The sequence below is a fragment of the Phyllostomus hastatus genome, unplaced genomic scaffold (genome assembly GCF_019186645.2).
Source record: "Phyllostomus hastatus isolate PE091 unplaced genomic scaffold, TTU_PhHast_1.1 phas_contig_137, whole genome shotgun sequence".
Taxonomy (NCBI): Eukaryota; Metazoa; Chordata; class Mammalia; order Chiroptera; family Phyllostomidae; genus Phyllostomus; species Phyllostomus hastatus.
In genome coordinates, this window is record NW_025333583.1 from 18,572,739 (window position 1) to 18,592,818 (window position 20,080).

The 20,080-nt window shown below is 37.7% G+C and overlaps 1 protein-coding gene across 1 annotated transcript in view; it reads right to left on the reverse strand.

The window, feature by feature from the left end:
- PARD3B (par-3 family cell polarity regulator beta) overlaps window positions 1–20,080 on the reverse strand; it is a 975,282-nt gene that overhangs the window by 357,154 nt on the left and 598,048 nt on the right. The window contains exon 15 of the mRNA XM_045852946.1: window positions 17,942–18,057. Within this exon, the coding sequence (XP_045708902.1) occupies window positions 17,942–18,057 (116 nt within the window). The remainder of the gene's footprint in view (window positions 1–17,941; window positions 18,058–20,080) is intronic.

The window sequence follows — 20,080 nt, forward strand, 5'->3', positions numbered from 1 at the left end:
TCTTTGACCTCCTCCAAACCCCCACCCTCTGGTCACCACCATACTGTTGTCTGTGTCAGTGACTGTTTGTTCTGTTTGTTCATTTGTGGCTTTGTGTTTTACATTCCATATATGAGTGAAATCATATGGTTCTTGTCCTTTTCTGTTTGACTTATTTCACTAGCATGATATTCTCAAGGCCCATCCATGTTGCTGCAAATGGTGGTATTTCATCTTTTCTTATGGTGGAGTAGTATTCCATTGTATATGAGATCTGTCTAGAAGGTATCCAGCCATGCAATATGAAAGAGACATTTACTGAAGAGGATATAAGATACAAGAAACACCGTACATAGGACAATGACACCACAGTCCCTTTCAAAGTAGGTACCATGGGACCTCACACAGTTCTCCCTATCGCCATCAGCCTGCCATAGTTTCCTGAATCTCATTGATGGTCTGATATTTCTTCCCTTTCAAAGGTGGTTTTAGTTTTGGAAAAACTGGGAAGTCCAGAGTACCAAATCTGTGTGTAAGGGGGCTGAGTCACCTGTGTGGCTTGATGTTTTATCAAAAAACTCTGCATAAGATGTGATGCATGAGAAGGTACGTTGTCATGATAAAGCTGCTAATTATCAGCTGCCTATAGCTTTGGCCCTCTGAATCATCCAAATAGTTTCCATGGAGGACTGTTTAAGCTTAACGTAAAATTTGATGTGGATTCACTGCCCTACTTGCTCAGTCATTTTGATTGCTACAGTCACACAGTACACAGGCTCACTCAACGGCATCTACCACGCTCGCTGACTAGTACAGTGAAGTCGTCATTGTTCATGCATGCGCATTCCAGTTCACTGTCCTCGGCTGCCAGGTTACATCAATGTGGCAAAAACCATTCTCATTATATTAACAATGGCTAGACTTTTTCTGGACAGACCTTGTATATGTACCACATCTTCTTTATTCAATCATACATTAAAGGATACGGGTTGTTTCCATGTCTTCGCCCCTGTGAATAATGCTGCATTGAACATAGGGGTACATATATCTTTATGAATAAATGTTTTCAAAATTTTGGTTAGATGCCCAGAAGGTTGCTGGGTCATAGGGTAGCTTTTGTGAGGATTCTCCATTATCTTTTTCCACGGTGGCTGTACCATTTACATTCTCACCAGCAGTGTATAAGGGTCCTTTTTTCCCTCAAATCCTTTCTAACAACTGTTATTTCTTTTTTTAAATATTTTATTGATTATGCTATTACAGCTGTCCCATTATCCCCCTCAATCCCCCTCCACCCTGCACACCCTCCCCCACCCACATTCCCCGCTCTAGTTCATGTCCATGTGTCATAATTTCTTTAGCTTCTACATTTCCCATACTATTCTTACCCTCCCTATTTTCTACCTACCATCTATGCTGTTTATTCTCTGTACCTTTTACCCCTCTCTCCTCCTCCCACTCCCCTGTTGCTAACCCTCCATGTGATCTCCATTTCTGTGGTTCTGTTCCTTTTCTAGTTGTTTGCTTAGTTTGTTTTTGTTTTTGTTTTAGGTGTGGTTCTTAATAATTGTGAGTTTGCTATCATTTTACTATACATGTTTTTTATCTTCTTTTTCTTAGGTAAGTCCCTTTAACATTTCATAAAATAAGGGCTTGTTGATGATGAACTCCTTTAACTTGACCTTATTTGAGAAACACTTTATCTGCCATTCCATTCTAAATGAAAGCTTTCCTGGATAGAGCAATCTTGGATGTAGGTCCTTGCCTTTCATGACTTGGAATACTTCTTTCCAGTTCCTTTTTGCCTGCAAGGTTTCTTTTCAGAAATCAGCTGACAGTCTGATGGGAACTCCTTTGTAGGTTACTGTCTCCTTATCTGTTGCTGCTTCTAGGATTCTCTCCTTCATTTTAATCTTGGCTTATGTAATTATGATGCGCCTTGGTGTGTTCCTCCTTGGGTCCAACTTCTTTGGGACTCTCTGAGCTTCCTGGGCTTACTAGAAGTCTATTTCCTTTGCCAGATTGGGGAAGTTCTCCTTTATTATTTGTTCAAATAAGTTTTCCACTTTTTTTCTTCCTCTTCTCTTTCTGGTACCCTTATAATTAGGATATTGGAAACATTTAAAGATGTCCCGGAGGTTCCTAAGCCTCTCTTCATTTTTTTGAATTATTTCTTCATTCTTTTCTGTGTTGTTATTTCTTTCTTCCTTCTGGTCCACTCCATTGATGTGAGATCCAGCTTTCTTTCCATCACTATTGGTTCCCTGTGTATTTTTCTTCACTGATTGCAGCCTTCATTTTTTTCATCTAATTTGCGACCAAAATCAACCCATTCTGTGAGCTTCCTGATCACCAGTGTTTTGAACTGTGCATCTGATAGGTTGGCTACCTCTCAGTGGCTTAAAAGGATGAGTTCTGAGGCTTTCATTTGTTCTTCTGTTTGAGCCATCTCATTTTTTTTCTTTTGGTCTGGTCGCACCTGTTATGTATGAGGGGCAGAGCCTTAGGTGTTCACAAGGGCGAGGCAACCCAGTCCCTGGGTTGTGACGCTGTATGTGGGGATGGGGGCCAAGAGGGAACAATGGCACTTGCTCGGCTTTCTGCCAATTTCAGTCCCTTCTGCCGCTTCCCCCAAGCAAACTGGACTTTTCTGGTGCTAATTCCCAGGTGGGTGGGCTTGTGCACCCCATGGGTCTTTCCAGTGACCTCTACTGTGAGTCTGGGAGTCTCTTGCTGTGCCTCAACCCCCACAGGTGTTTTCAGTCTGTGCCCTGAGGCTCTATTTCTCAGTGCTGTGTTCCTGGGTTGAGTGCAGTGCCTTGCTTCACAATAGCCACCTCACTAGGTCTACCAGTTGCCACCCCTCATCTGGGGTTTACCAGCTGCTGCTTGCATGCCCAGGGTCTGCTCACTGCTGTCTTATGCACCAGTCCCAACACTCTGTGCTGTGCGACCCCTCTCCACCTGGCTGTCTGACTCCACCCCTCCTACTGGTCTGGATGAACGTCTCTATTTTAACTCCTTGGTTGTCCGACTTCCATACAGTTCAATTTTCTGTCAGTTCTGATTATTATTCTGTTTCTAGATTGTTGTGGTCCCTCTCTTGGTTGTGTGAGGAGGCACAGTGTGTCTACCTATGCCTCCATCTTGGCCGGACATTCTGAAGGGCACCCTATTTCTTTCTTTTTGATAATAGTAATTCTAACAGGTGTGAGGTATTTCATTGTGGTTTTGCTTTGCATTTCCCTAATAGCTAGTGAAGTTGAGCATCTTTTCATATATCTGTTGGCTATTTGTATATCTTTTTTGGAAAAGTTTCTGTTCAGGTCCTCTGCTTCCCCTTTTTTTAAAAATTAGATTGTCCGTTTTATTTTGTTGTTGTTCAGTTGTGTAAGTCCTTTATATATTTTGGATATTAGCCCCTTTTGGGAGGTATTTGCAAATATCTCCTCTCATTCGGTGGTTTCCTTTTTGTTTTGCTGATGGTTTCGTTTGCTTGCAGAAGCTTTCTAGTTTGATACAGTCCCATTCGTTTATTTTTGCTTTTACTTCCCTTGTCTTTGGGGTTACATTTATTAAGTCCTCTCTGAACCAAGGTCCATAACTCTAGCACCTAGGTTTTCTTCTATGTATTTAATTTTTCAGATCTTATTTAGGTCTTTGATCCATTTTGAGTTAATTTTTGTATATGGTATCAAAAAGCAGTCTAATTTCATTCTTTTACATGTGATTTTCCAATTTTCCCAGCACCATTGATTGAAGACTATTTCCTTTCTCCACTTGTGTTTTTGGCTCCTTGGGCAAAAATTAGTTGCCCATATATGTATGTGGGTTTATTTTTGACCATATATCTTGAAAACTTGTGGAGACTCTTAAAAGCCTAGAAATGCACATAAACACATTGAAGGTTGTGAACAGTCTTGCACTTCAGAAGGCTGTTTAACTTGGAATTTTCCCATCTTCCTTGACTGTTCATTATTAGCCTCTGGCTAGAGGACCTGGCCACTTGTGGTTGTCCGCTAGCCTTGCTGAGTGCAGACAAAGCACAGATGATTTTTCTGGCATCCATTGATTTGTCAAAGCTGCAAATGGGAATCTTTGATGTAACTCATTTTTCATTTATTTTGGGTGCTGCAACAACTTTTTCCAAACTTAGAAAATGAGTGTAAAATTTTCCAGTTTGTCTGGTGTCACCTTGTTTCACTCTTAAGGAATTTCAGCTGAAACCTGCAGCCCGGAGCCTTTGCAGCCTCTCACAATTCTTTCAGGACAATCCTGAAGTACTTGGGGGTGTGCCAGTCAGTTCCTGGATCAGCTGAGCTGGGTCAGCTTTTCTCAGCTCACTTGGAAGCATCACTCTTGATTAGTCAATTTCCAATTTGATCTCTATTTTAATTTTAATACCATCATTGGATAGAGTTCCTACTAACCTTTTCTTATGAACTCTAGCCAAGTGGGCATCGAAACATTAGCCTTTCCAGCCATGCTTCCTCGCTCCACAATTTGTAGTTTATGTTTGTGACACTGAATATCTTTCTGGTGTCCTTGTTCACTAATTTTATGATTACTGTTTATATCCCTAATCTCTGAAACTTTGTTCATGAGACTATTTCTGCTATACATAGCTTAACAGAAACAAGCTATTGTTGTCTGTTGTCACTGATAAGTCTCAATTATTTAGAACAATACCTGGCTCAGAAGAAGCACTCAATAAATATTTGTTTAATAAAGAAGGAAGGAAGAAGTAGATGGATAAATGAATTTTACATGAGACTAAACTATATTTTCAAGTGTTGGAAAACTTTTCAGTCTTATAAAAGCAGAGTAGTAGGTGTTTCTGGTGACACCAGCCTTTGTACTAATGTGTTCTGAAGCAGTGAGCTGTACGCAGGGTGGGGAAAAAGTAGGTTTACGGCTGTGAGTATGTGAAACACAGAGTTTTCAAAGCTATCGTAATAATCAAAACCTGCATGCCTTTGTCCATATGAACAACTGTACACCCAGTTTTGCCTCACCTTGTATAAATTATAGTAATTTTAGTGTTTTGATAAAGAACTAAAAAGAAATTATTTTAAAAAGATTACTTAACTTACCCAGGATTAAGCAGATTTTATCTTAAGTAAGTCTGAGTTCTATGATTCTGTTTTTTATTCAAATTGAGCTAGACATTTTCCAACTAATGAAACACAGATTCATTAATTAATATGTACTTTGGAGCAGAGAACATATTTAGATTTAGGAAAGTAAAAGCAAAATATCTGTTTTCCCCTGAGCAAGAGTTAAGATTTGACCTTTAATGTAGAATAACATTTTATTTTCAGAAAGGTGATATTTAATTTAGAAATTTCAGCCTTACAGGGCAATGCTCAGCTGGTCCATAATAGAAAACATAAAGTCAATAGATGTGTAAAAAATGTTTAGCCACAGAAACAATTTTAAAAGTAAAATAAAAATAACCCTTGAACCCTATAAAATTGGCAAAAATAAAAAAAATAATGACACCCAGATTCTTCCATATACTACTGCTAAAAATCAAAATTTCCTTTCTGTGGGTGACCAGTCAAAAGCCTCAAATCTTTATATAACATTTGTCCAAGGAATTAGAGACATTCATAATGATACAATAATCATGATTATTTACAAAGGTTTATGTACTAGCAGGCTTAATGCATTGCTATTTCTATGAGAAAAAAAAATGGAAACAACTCTTATGGCCAAATATAATATTAGACAAATGAAACAGGCTAAATTTATTCAAGAGCAAACTTTACAAATAAATGATAATATAGAAGCAAAGATAGAATAATATTTAAGCTATATTAGTCTTAAAGGACAGAAATTTAAAAGCATATGTTCAGTACAATTACTTTTGGAAAAATTAGAGCATAAAACATAAATATGTATATAGGAAAATAAAAATATGAAAGGCTGAAAACGCTTTGCCTTTTAAAGGACGAACTGCAACTACTACACCTAAAAATGAGGTAGTTGTTCCTCCATGCAGTTGAATCAGTTTCCACCTGAAGTATTGCCAATAAATATATCATGCCAGAAAACATTCAGAAGACAATGAAGACAAAGAAGACAACTATGAAATTGCCAAGCTTCATTTAATATATATTTACTATATTATATATTTATATAATATTTTAGTATTATATTATGTTTAATTATATATTTATATATAATATTTTCAGCTAATGAAACTCTCATTTCAAAATGCCTAAAAAGAATTTGGTTCACATTTGGAAGGAGAACTTAAGTATTTTGTATAATTCTTTAAATAGCCCCCTTAGCTTCACATTTTTATGAAGATGTTCTTGTATTCATACAAAAGTCCTTTAAGAAGGAATGCAGAATTTCATTTAAACAGGAACAATGGTTTATGAAACAAAGGAAGTGAGAAAGAAAGGTTCATTTTTGGCTTTACTTAAAACGCTTAGCTGCCTGCGAGGTGGCGCCCCCATCGAGACACACCACCAAATGAGGCAGCACCCCATGTGCTAACCTGAGACTCAAGAGGAGCCCAGAAGGTTTCGGTGCGAAAGGACAAGGCCATTTCTCTATTGATCAAGACTTCCCATCAGAGCATAAATAGTGCTCTAAATATACAGAGGCAAATTTAATGAAGATCTGCCCGGGTCTGTTTTTGGCATATATTGTTGGTGAAGTTTCAATTACAAGCATTTCTGAGCATAGTTTTCTATTTATACCTCCTGTGGGAAAACAGAACCTGGAGTTTCTGTTCCAGACAATGAATTTTAAATTATCTATGTATTCCACTAAATAATGCTCCAGCTTAAGAAGATGTAATCTTAGTGAAAAACTGCATGGCCAACACTTGAGATCACTTGTGACCCCGTGATTGATTAAGGATCCACATAGTAACCTTTCCCCCCTATTTCACATACTTGCTTGAAGAGGATTTACTTACACTGATAATGCAAGTCAACCAGCAATTACAAGAAAAATATGTAGATGCAGAGGCTCACCTCTAATAACACTACTGACATTATCCTCTCCATAGCTGCAACTCTTACTAACAACAACATTGAATCTCATGTTGTAGGCATCAGGCTACATGTTTTCATATAAGAGAGATTATTTCTTTTTCTGGATGGAAGCATATGAAAAAACTGTGCCTCTTAACCAGCCATTCAACAAATGATAAATGAAAGCAACCATGCTTATGGTACTCGTCACATTTATTCATTAGAGATGGTGGGAAGTGCTGGGATAGAATGGGCCCATTACTTAGGGCCCAGATGAAAATGGAAAGTACAGCTTCAGCACAAAAGGCATCATTTTCCAATACACGGTAATAATGAACACACAGTGGAATTATTCTTGAAAATACATTTCTTAAAAAACAGATTTCTTTGGGAATGCAAAAAAAAAATAAGCAGGAAAAAAGATACACTTGGACTTACAGGAAGAAAATTATGTACTTTGTATAAAGAGGCATTTTTATGATTTTGCTTCTAATGCAAATATTCTTATTCATTTTAAACAAAATCTGTATTATTCTGCTATCTCTAAGATTTTAGTTATATTACAGATATAGAGAAGTAATTTATAATTCAGTTAATATTAATACTAGCTTATAATTCACTTTCATTTTTAAAAGCATAATTGCCTACAATTTAATTATATGTTAAGTTTTAGGTCACTCAAATGTTGGAATTTTTAATGTTTTCAAAGAGGCCCACCTTGGATGGCAGTGCGGCAAACTATTTGTGAGGTCAGTTATTGCAGGTGTCCTTGCTGGTTTCCCTTTTCACGCCAGAGCTGTCTTCCTGGGAGTTCAGCCTGAGTCTCGATAAGTAATTTCTCTAAAATCACTTGTTTTCATTAAGTTGCCACACTTGAGTTATAACCTGTGTGGTTATAGTAACTATATAAATATGTTAAGATACACTAACAAGACCCAAGAAGAATGTTTATCCTTTACCTAATAATGAAAAATACACGACGGTTCCTTTTCCATAACTCTGATGAATTTTGCTTCTCTTCACAGTTTTCATGAGTTGTTTTAATATATATACATCTATTTTTTCCTTGCATACCAAACATGCCACAAAACAGAATTTAGTTTTCCATCACTGTTAACTCCCTACGTTTCAAATCTTGTGAACTTGATGTATCTTCTGATGAGGCTATTACTACTTGATATATTTGGGGTGCATATTTGATTTTAAACAGATTTGAGTTTTTCACTCTTAGCCATGAAAATATCCAAGGAGAGCTCTCATATGCCTCCAATGACCTTTCTTCCAAGCAAGTTACCTTTACTTCCGTCACTGGGTGTTGACTGGGCATGGTTTCTAGGCCTCTCCCCAGTATCTGGATGTGTCCTACACTGTTTTTGTCTCTGTTAAAATATTGTACCCAGAGCTGAATACGGTACTATACTTAATATGCAATTATACAGAGGCCAGAGTATAGTGAAGCTGCTGTCTTCCTTGATCCGGCAACATAAAACTAGCTTCGGGGTGGCCATGTGGACAAACAGCTAAAAGCCAGGGGCATCTTTAGTAACTGTTAGAGTACCACATCTCCCAGACTGCACACATGAACAATTCAATCCTTTTAACTGGACTTCAGGAGACCGGCTTTATCTTTCCCCACTCTATCTAAAATAGGCTCACCTTTCCCCAGTCTTCATCTCTACCTGATTTTTGGCCTCAGAAATTCACTTCTATCTGAAATTTTATTATTTATTTACTTGTATAGAACTTTATCATCTATTTACCCAAAGGAAATGAAAACACAATAAGAGTGAAGCCTTTGTCTTATTCACCTAGGATATTGTCTGGAAAATAGTAAGTATCTAAGAAATGTCTTTAAGATGAATGTATCCATCATTATTTGTTAAATTCTTCTATCTTCTTTAATTCCAGAAGAAATTACTTGAATTCTATCAGTCTAACATATAACCCAATTATCTGAGACAACATCTACTAAAAATTTGGAAGGATGCTTTACATGCCTTCATCCAAATTATACATATCTGTTCTTCATCAAATTATGTTGTTTTATTAGAATATAATGGGAAAATCCAAATACAGAGTCTTATAGTATATATTATTTAATTTCTTTCAGAATGACAATGAGTCTGAATTAGCACATTTTGGGAAAGGGCATTCTAATGCTATTATCTATCTTAGGGTGTAATCTGACTCATGTCTCAATCAAAAATGAATTGAAATACCTTTATAATGACCAAAATAAATGGTACTCATAGCATGTCCCAGAATTATCAGCCTAAAGATTCTATCAAAAAAGATAAGAAGACATCCTTGTTTCAGAGATCCCCATGGAGGTTGCTGGTGACCACCATGGTTTTTCCCTTCACATTGTACAAACAAGGAAATTTTCAGAGGATCAACATTGACATCACTAGTTTCACCAGAAGTTTCTGAAATTCATTAACTTTGTGAAAATTGGTAATTTGCTTCCTGTCCTCCAGGGTGAGACCTCCTCTTCTTAATTTCTAATGATCAGGGACAGTCACCTTATAATCGCAGTCCCTTTAGGGTACAAAGATATAAATTGTCTGGTCTTCCATTTGCTGGCAGCCATGCTTTTCCAAGTCCAACACCTTTCTCTAGTGTAGATGAAGATAAAATTAACATAGCAACTGGGTGACTCCACTTTCCACCTGACAGCTGTTAGGTGAAATAAACAAAGGGCCACCACACTTTGTTTTTTGTGCTCTAAAAATAGTTTGACCATCTAACTCTTACAGGTTTTGCAACCTCATCTCAAGCAGCTGTTTAGCTCTTCCTGCACTCACTTATTTATTTATTATCATTTGCTTCTGTCCTCCTCTCTTCTACACAGTCAAGGTTATCCGTTAGTTCCTAAATCAGCTGCATTCCTGACTTCAGATGCCTCTCCCTTTTCTTCTTCTCTGAGATAAGTTATCATCATAGCTCAGCATTTTCTTTTGGAAATCTTAACTCGAGTTTTCCTTTTTTTTTAGGTTTTTTTTATTTAGGTATATGCAGCAAACACCATTTCTCTCATTTACTATCAAATCCTCAGTGTTTTGCCAGTTTATTTTGTTCATTAGATTCTACATATAAATGAGATATATGGTATTTGTCTTTCTCTGACTGGCTTTATTTGACTTAGCATAATCATCTCCAGGTTCACCCATTCTGTTACAAAATGTAAGATTTCTCTATATTTTTTATGGCTGAATTGTATTCCATTGTATATAAATGTATTGCAGCTTTTTTGTCTGCTTATCAACTGATGGGCACTTAGGCTGCCCCAGATCTTGGATATTGTAAATAACGCTGAAGTGTAGGGGTGCATATATTCTTTTGAATTAGTGTTTTGCATTTTTTGAATATATTCCCAGAAGTGGGATCACTGGGTGAAAAGGCAATTTCATTTTTAATTTCTGAGGAAATTCCATACTGCCTTCCACAGTGGCTGTACCAGTCTGTATTCCTACCAACAGTGCAAAAGGGTTGCCTTTTCTCCACATCCTGGTCTGCTCATTTGTTGATTTACTGATGACAGTCATTCTGAGAGGCTTGAGGTGATATCTCATTGTGGTTTTACTTTGCATCTCTTAGATGACTAGTGATGTTGAACATCTGTCCATGTGTCTAAGGGCCATCTGTATGCCCTTTATGGAGAAGTGTCTATTCTGGTCCTTTTCCCATTTTTAAATTGGATTATTTGTGTTTTCGGTGTTGATTTTTGTAAGTTATTCATAAATTTTGGATATTAACTTCTTATCAGATATATCATTGGTGAATATGCTCTCCCATTCTGTGGGTTGTCTTTTTATTTTGTTGATGGTTTCCTTTGCTGTGCAAAAACTGTTTAGTTTGATGTTTATATTTTCATCTGTTTCCTTTGCATGAGAAGGTATATCAGACAAAACATTGCTACAAGCAATGTCCAAGATTTTACTGCTTATGTTTTCTTATAGGAGTTTTATGGTTTTGAGTTTAACATTTAAGTCTAACCCCATTTTGAGTTTATCCTTCTGTATGGTGTAAGAAAGTGGTCTAATTCCATTTTTTTTGCACTTTTGTGTCCCATTTTCTCAACAGCATTTATTGAATAGACTGTCTTTACCTCATGTCTTTACCTCAATAGACTGTCTATACCTACCTCATGGTATATTCTTGCCTCCTTTGTCAAATATTAATTACCCATAAAGCCATAGGTTTATTTCTGTGTTCCCTATTCTGTTCCATTGATCTATATGTCTGTTCTTGTGCCAAACCATGCTTTTTTTTATTACTTATGGCATTGTAGTTTAGTTTGATGTCAGGTAGTGTGATACCTGCAAGTTTATTTTTCTTTTTCAAGACTTCTGAGGCTATTCAGGACCTTTTGTAGTTCCATATAAATTTTTAGAATATTTGGTCTAGATCTGTGAGATATGCCATTGGTATTTTAATTGGAATTGCACTGAAGCTGTACATTGCTTTGGGTAGTGTGAACATTTTCATGTTAATTTTTCCTATCCATGAACATGGTATATGCTTCCACTTACTTGGATCTTCTTCAATTTCTTTCTTCAGTGTCTTATAATTTCCTAAGTATAGGTCCTTTGCTTCCTTGGGTAAATTTATTTTCTTGTTACAATAATAAACGGGATTGTCTTTTTAATTTCTCTTTCTGATAGTTCATTATTGGTGTATAATAATGCCACCAATTTGTGAACATTAATTTTTCATCCCAATACTTTGGTGAATTCATTTATTAGCTCTGGTAGCTTTTTGGTGGAGTCTTTAAGCTTTTCGATGTACAATATCATACCATCTGTGAATAATGACAGTTTTACTTTGTCCTTTTTCATTTGGATGCTTTTTATTTCTTCTTCTTGTCCGATTGTGGTGGCTAGGACTTCCAGTACTATGAAAGCAGACATCCCTGTTTTGTCTCTGATTTTAAGTGAAATACTTAAATTTTGCCCATTGAGTATGATGTTGGCTGTAGGTTTGTCATATATGGCCTTTATTATGTTGAGGTATGCTCCTTGTATTCTCATTTTCCTGAGAGTTTTTATTACAAATGGGTGCTGGATTTTATCAAATGCCTTTTGTGCATTTAATATGATCATATGGTTTTCATCCCTCATTTTGTGTATATAATGTGTCTTCAGTGTTTAACCTACTTTCTGGCACATGGTGAACACTCAATAAATGTTTGTTTAATAAAAAAGTAAACATTCTGTGTAACTCCTTAATTTTGACTACCTAAGGCTTAGGGCTTACACCTATGTCTTTATACTCTTCCTCCGTTATAAGAAAAGGGACATTCTCTTTTGGTGTTACCATTAATTCTGTACTCTCAGTTCTCTTTTAAAAAGGAGTCCAAGTTATATCTTAAATAGCAGTACTTGATTCAGCTTTTATGATCTTCGGCATTATTCCCTTACCGATGAACAATAAAGAAGGTCCATGGATATAAAAAAACATTTATGTTCACAAGTGGGGACTCCCCCCCAAAAACAGAATTATCTCCTGGAGGGCAGGCCCCTTGTGGTCCAGGCGTCCCCGACTAGTTAACCTGTTCTGGAAACCCGTCTGCATCAGTGCACCAGCTGGTGTTCTGAGAAGCTGCATTTGGCTGCAGTGAATTTTTTGAAGACTCTTTCATTGCATTTGCCTATTTCATAACTGGTGATTTACTTACAAGTATGCCTGCCCACACCGTAATGTGTTTTCAGCAGCTTTTGACCAAAAACAGCACGACCCCCATGCCCCACCCTCCCTCTTCACCCGCTCTCACACCCTGAGCAACTTCTTTCTTCCCCCGGCGCCCCCCACCCCTGTAATGAAAAAAATCTTCAAAGGGAAACATTTTGCTGATGTGAAAGAGGAGAAACAAAAAATTCCAGAAGCACTAAAAAGCATCAAAACTGAGGAGTTCAAAAACTGTTTTGAGCAGTGGAAAGAATGTCTCAATAGGTATATTGATTGATAAGGTGAGTATTTTGAAGGTGAATGAAGTTTAAATATGTTAGAATAAACACCCAATTTTTTATAAATAATTTCTTTGGGGGGTACCCCTTCATATTAACATATATTAATATAATATAAATATAATATACTAATTTAAAAACCAGCATTACAGTTATTAGAATATACAGTTTTATAAAAATTTTCCAATGCATTTAGTGTTCAGGGTTTTTGTCTTATTACTAACAATGTATATGGAAGTACTTCATTATAAAAATAATTTTAAAAGGAATGTATTCTAAAAGTAGAGTGAGGTTAATTAATTTTTTCATGTCATTCTTCAAACTGATACTTGCCTAACTGCATTCTGACAGGAATGTCTGACGTTTATGAAAGGGCCCTAATACGACCCAAATATTTACTGCTGTTGATATGAGAAATCACTTGTTACATAATTTACTTCAACTGTGAGTGTCTACAAATAGTTTCTGCCTTAAGACAAATTTTGAACAAGCAACTAACATAATAAAATTGCTGAATCACCGATCTTAAAAGGAAACCAGCCTGTTTATTTATTGCCTTGATTTTAGGGGCTCCTAACACACGCACTGTGGAAGGGCCTGGGAGACAAGGAGCGTCAGCAATCTCTGCAGTCGGGAGATTCTCCAGCATTGTGCCCGAGTGGCCCCTGCACCGCTCAGAGCCCACTTCCTGTCATCCAACAGGGGCGGGACAGCTGGCCACGTCTTCTGTCTGCACTTCCCTCAGTGTCCTCCTGACTGTGTAACAGAACAGCCCTCTGAAATGGGAGTCAGGGGCCAGTTGGAAACAGGAGAGAAGACACTCAGAAAAAAAATCTTTTGTGACGTAACATTTTAAACTTCACTTTGAATGGGGCTATAGATTTGGTCAACAAATGGGCCAAAATACTGAAGCACTATCCCTAGAATAATCCGGACTAATTCTTAAACAGCATTCCTGGGTCATAAAACACCAGGCCTGGAAATTAAAGATGTTTATTCCTCATCGAAAAGTCTTTGGATGTAACTCTTTGGCATGCTGCCAACAAGGGCAGCTCTTCGGGGGAGAACCCTACGCCAAAGGCCAAAGAGGCAGCTGTGTTATTCAGCTCCTGAGAGCTTCCAACTCAACACCCACACAAGCTCAATTATGAGGAAATTAAAGGGATCCAGACTGAACATAGTAATTCTGGTAATTTAAATAAATAGAGGAAAGTCTACAATTAGTAGGAAAAGATTGATTTTCTGGAAAACCCAGAAAATGACACCCTAACCCCTTTGAATAAGCATAGTTACATCTAATTATTTAAAAATAAATTTCCTTTTATTCATCATTTTAATCATTCCTGATCTGACTTAAATGCGGCCATATGCATTCCAGCAAAAGTATCCACAAAATACTGAGGCAGAATAGTCTCAAAAAAATCTATAATGGAAATATAGGAGTTAATGACACTGAGTAAAATCACTGGAGTTTTACATCTGTTTTGGAGCACATAGAAAAAGTTACTCATTTCAACCTTCTCTAAGTGCAGAGAAAAACTTTGACTCACTCAGTAAGAGTAAAAGATTTAATGTTGGGGGACTCTATTAACATAATTTACTACATTAATGAAATAAAGAATAAAATGAACATAATCATTTTATATAGATCCTTAAAAATCACTTAATGAAATTCATCACCTATTCCTGATTAAACAAAATAACAAATCAAAACCTTTTTAAGAAGGTATGAATACAAAAAAACATATTTAACTTGATGAGAATGCATCAGGAGTCATCAGCAAACATCTCGAAGCACACACACATGTGCAAGCACACACATGTGCACACACACAGTAGAAGCACTCCTGCTTAATTTTTAAGTTTATTTTGATGAGCTGACCTAAAGTTCATCATGTAGGAGAATAAATGCATATGAAGAGCCAAGGTAACTTAACAAAAGAAAAAGAATCAGAGGGAAATGGTCCTGCAAGTTATCAAAACAGAGTGTGATGGCATCATAATTTCCAAAGGGCGGTTTGGGCACGGGGCAAGTGAGCATGTCAACAGGACGACAGGTCGGTAAGCCGACCCATGGAAGTCGGGGAGGCTGTGCGCACTGTGACTGCACTCGAACTAATGGGGAAAGGAGGCAAAGTTAACAAACGTTACTGATAATCTGCCTGTTTACATGGAGGAAAACTTCCCCATCTCATAAGACACATGTAACAATACATTACAGACTGCTACACATTAAAAGAAAACCAAGGTTTTAAAAGTACTAGAAGAAAATAACTAAGTGTGAAACTCAAGTCATGGAGAAAAAGATGAAAATATTTGACTGTACGACAAAAACTTTTTAATAACAAAAATACCATGCTCAAACTAAAAGGACAAATTGCAAGAACTTTTTTGTAACATATATAATATTGTCAAGAAGAAAGAAGAAAAGAACGAACGAAAACATTGGCAAAGGACATGAATAAGCAAGCTATGGAATAAGAAGTACAAATGGACCCTCCCAAACCCCCAAACAGAAAAAAACCCCTAAAACTCTCAGTGAAACCCAAATTTAATCAAAAGCAGAGAAGCAAATGGTAAATGAAGATTCATTCATATAACATAACACCACACTCTATTACAAAGAAACACAACATATGATACAGATGTATGTACATATAGATGGGGCAGAAATAGAGTGCTTTCTAGAAGGATGCAGCAAACTACTTTAAAATTATGTTTGTATCTGGGAACTAGGGGAAGGAGACAGACACAATCTTAAAATAATTTGAACTTATGAACAATGACTCACTAATAGTAGAGTTAAAATACTACCTTTGACTCAGTAGCAAAAATGAAACAAACAAAAAAAACAAACAAAATAAAGTACTGGTCGAGCCTGTTAGCCTTTGAAGTTTCTTATAATCTTCATGAAGGAGAAATAGCCAACATCAATTAAATATACAATAAACAGAAAGTTCTCTTTTAACTTTCCTTCCTTTTTGAAAAACAGACCTTGACCCTGCTGAGATTATTCCTATAAGCATAGTAATCAGCCTTTTAGTAAATTCCTTACATTGGTGTAGGGTTAAACACAGAGCACTACACTCCATACAATAGTCTCTTCACTTATCAAACAGGAAAGACACTTCCAGTGTTTACCATGCTGGTATCATCTAAATTTATTCCCTGACAAAATCTCCATAGTTATTGAGCTCACTCCATTGCTCTGGGGACAGGAGATCAGAATGGTCCTAGAACAGTGACCCTCAGAGACCTCTGCAAGGCTGTTAGCTTTAAATTGGCAATTTCTGGAAGGGTCCAAACTTTGATGGTTACTTTAAAAATGTTTTTATAGCATATTTTACCGCTTTTGCTGTATGGCGCATTTTAGCCAATGCTTTTAGTGGGACACTTGTGTCCTGAAGCAAGCAGCGCATGACCTCTCCCCAATTACGTAAGTTGATCAAACCCTACTATTATTGTTGTCATTTATGGTAGGAGTACAATGAAATGCAGTTGGTGACTGCTAACCATGCATATTTTGCAAGGACTATTTTCAATTTAAAGAGAAAAACTTCTCAGATACAAACTTCTCAATAACAAAAAAATATAAAGAGAAACATTGTTTCTGGGCCTGCCTTAGGTTTTATTTTTCCAGATTTGATCATATTTATTCCTCCTTAAATTAAAATGGATGCTTTTTGCCTTTTGTACAGATTTTTTTTTTAGAACCATACTGCTGGCTACTTGTTTTTTTAATTAAATGAGGAAAATAGTAATATATTTCTCCCCCATAACAAAGAGCAGTTTCCATCCATTCATCTTCTCCATAGAGAAGCTGGGAAGACAGATCAGGAAATGTTTATCAAGCACTCTATGAAAATAAATTGCTCCTTAAATTATTAGTAATAACCTATGTCACTGTCGCACATTATTCCTCTGTTTTGTCACGGGTTCACGTGAGAGAAAACGCCCCTTGCTGACCAGCGCCGAAGACGGCGTCCCTCAGGGCTTTCTGCCGCCTTTCACTAGGGGTGATTACAGTGAATGTGTCCCAGTGATCTGTTTAATTTATAGAAAATGGAATCAATTTCTCTTGTTTCATCACGACTGAACATTTTTCTGAACTCCTGTAAATGAGTTACAGATAAGCACTATTTATCAGATTGCTGTGTGGAACATGCAGTTTTGATTATTCTATTTTCTACTGTCTGCTACTAATGAAATATGTAATATGCCTCAAGAAAAAGCATTCACAAAGCTTGGCCTCTGAGCATTCAGGAAGCAATGAATAATTTGCTGAGAATTTATCCTGTACCCACACTCTTCGCTAATAGTTTTCTTTCTCCAGGAGCCCACAGGAGGGCAGTGATGTCCTCGGGTGTCTGAAATGTCTTCTGGGGTCTCCCCTGCCAGGGCCGGGCTCTGCCCTGGCAGCCAACAGTCACCTAGGTTCCCCGCGGGGCTCAGAATCTCAGTGAAACTGGTCGGGTACAGACCTGGGGCACCTCGACGCCCTCAATCTGGCAAACCCAGGATGCTTCTTCCCTCAGGGGTCACAGGATTAGGAGATGGGCGCTTAAAGACATGAATCCTTTGCTGCCTTTACTTCCTACTGCACTTGGGAAGCCCTGTAGAAGAGGATTCATTTAACCGCATCATCTTCCGAGGCTCTGCAACAGGTTATGTAAGATATGGAAAGGCAGCAGCAGAAGCCAGTGCAGATACAAGGGCCGGGTAGTTAAATAAATGCTTGTGGCACTCAGATTCTCCGGAAGGAAGAATCGTATTGTTCTGACCTATATGGACCACTTTATAAAAATAAGTCATTTATCTCTCTTTTAAAAGGGGGTAATTACAATTAAGTCTGTGAGAGGAGACAGGAAGATAGAATGACCATTATCCCCCCCTCAAGGCTTCGGCAGGCCTGGCCCCGTAAGGTTGGAGTTGAAGAAACAAAGGCAGGACATTTGGGAAGACAGATGGGCTGGATGACCTGGCTGTCACCTCACCCTCACTTACCAAGGTCCATGCTCTTTGAGGCTTTCAGATTCATTGACTCGGGCTGCCTGGCGGGTGTCACAGATTTGAAGTTGATGCGCTGATCTGGAAAACATACTGCTGAATCCACCCCAGGGCTGCGGGAAGAAGCCATACGCCATATTTAGGTTTCATGTAAAATCTCTCTCTCTCTCTCTCTCTCATCTTTTTAAGGAAACAGTTCTCATTTTGAACAGAGACCCTCACTACTCTCTTTGCAGCTCACAGCCATGCATTTCAAACTAATTCTTGAATCTTGGGCTTCTTTTATGAGATGCAGCAATTCCTTTTTCGTGTATTTTATCACACTCTACAATTTAAATAAAATAATCTCGGGCTAATACCATGTTTTCCTCTTCACTGATTTCCACTAATTGGGATCCTGCTGCACAGTGTGTAACTGTAAGCGTGTAAGGCAAGCTGGAATGCACTAACTCTTCAAAGGGTGTCACCAGACAGCAGCAGAGCCTAACAGCAGGTCACGAGATACCTGTGGGCTAAGCATCCCTTCCTTTAAACACAAGTGAAAGGGGGTATCCTTTGGAGAAAACCATCCCGCTGGATGATGGATGGCTGCCGTAGGCTGGTTTTCTACTTTCTTCAGGTCCCGTTTCTACCACTAATGCTAATGCTGAGCAAATTGTCTACTCATTAATAACACCAAAAGGAAATAACAGGAAAAACACAGTTGACAATTTAGACACAAGATACATCAAATGTCTGTTATACGTTTCCTAGTACTTGCAGTCAATCTCAAAGAATTCTATTTCTGTTGAATATTGTATTTATTTCACTTGAGAATGGAGGGGATTATATAAGGGAATTAGAGATGATACCTTACTTCTTGATCTGAACATAAATTATATTTATACATTTTAAAAAATTAAATTACAGCTACCTTCTCCTTCGGTTCTCTTGTATGTTTAGAAAGTCAATATGGTGGCTCATTTTAATGTACATTTATCTTAACCTTAAACCCTGTGAGAAGTTAAATCAAGTATCCTCAGTGAGTCCGAAAGCACTAAGGCTGAATTTTTCAAACAGGTAGGATATGACACTATAAACAATAACACAACAACAAAAAAATAAACTTTTATGAATGAGAACCCTTCTAAAAGTATAGGGGATCTTGGTTTCTTAACCAAATATACCAAAATAAGTTTAATCTTTTTTTGAAACTCATTAGTCATACATATTTAATATTGCCTTACAGCAATATTAAAATTAATGTGCAGCTATCTTAACATTGCTGAATGAATGAATGAATGAACCTCTGTTATTATAATAAAGTGGGGAGATGAAAAAAGTGCCCGGGACCAGCAGCACAGTGCCGGGCTCAAGAGCACACACGTCACAGCAGGTCTGCCCAGGCCTGAGTCCTGGCTCTGCCACTTACTACCTGTGGGACCAGAGCACCTTACTGGACATCTGTGTGCTTCAATTTCCTTATGTATAAAATGGGTATAATGATACTCCCTATCTTTTATCTTGTTAAGAGACACAGTGAGTTAAGCTCCATAGAAGCTTCTAGGAAACAAATACGCAGATAAATAGATTTGTTTTAGCTTCCCAAATGACTGCAAATTTCTGCTTTTTGGGATGTCTAGGCTTTTCATTTTTTTTAAAGATTTTATTTATTTATTTTTAGACAGAGTGGGTGGAAAGGAAAAAGAGAGGGAGAGAAATGTCAATGTATAGTTGCCTCTCACTCACCCCCTACTGGGGACCTGGCCTGCAACCCCGGCATATGCCTTGACTGGGAATTGAACCCCAACCCTTTGGTTTGCAGGCCAGCACTCAATCCACTGGGCCACACCAGCCAGGGCTTGGCTTTTTACAGGTTCTTTGCCTTCTCTGTTTTTTCAGCCTCTGGGTAGGTCTGTGTCTAGGAGCCCGTCTCTACCCCTGTTCAGAAGGGGAAGGGGGTGTGCTGGTGAGGGCACTGCGCTGGGCAGCGAGATGCCAGCACTGAGTCCACGGACTCAGTTTTCTAGTGCACAAAACGGGCGGTAATGCATTTACTTTATAAGGTTGTCATGAGGATTAACAAATTAAATGTGTTAACGGTGACGACAGTGCTCACACGCAATATGAGCTCAATAAATGAGCTCTTAATCCTTT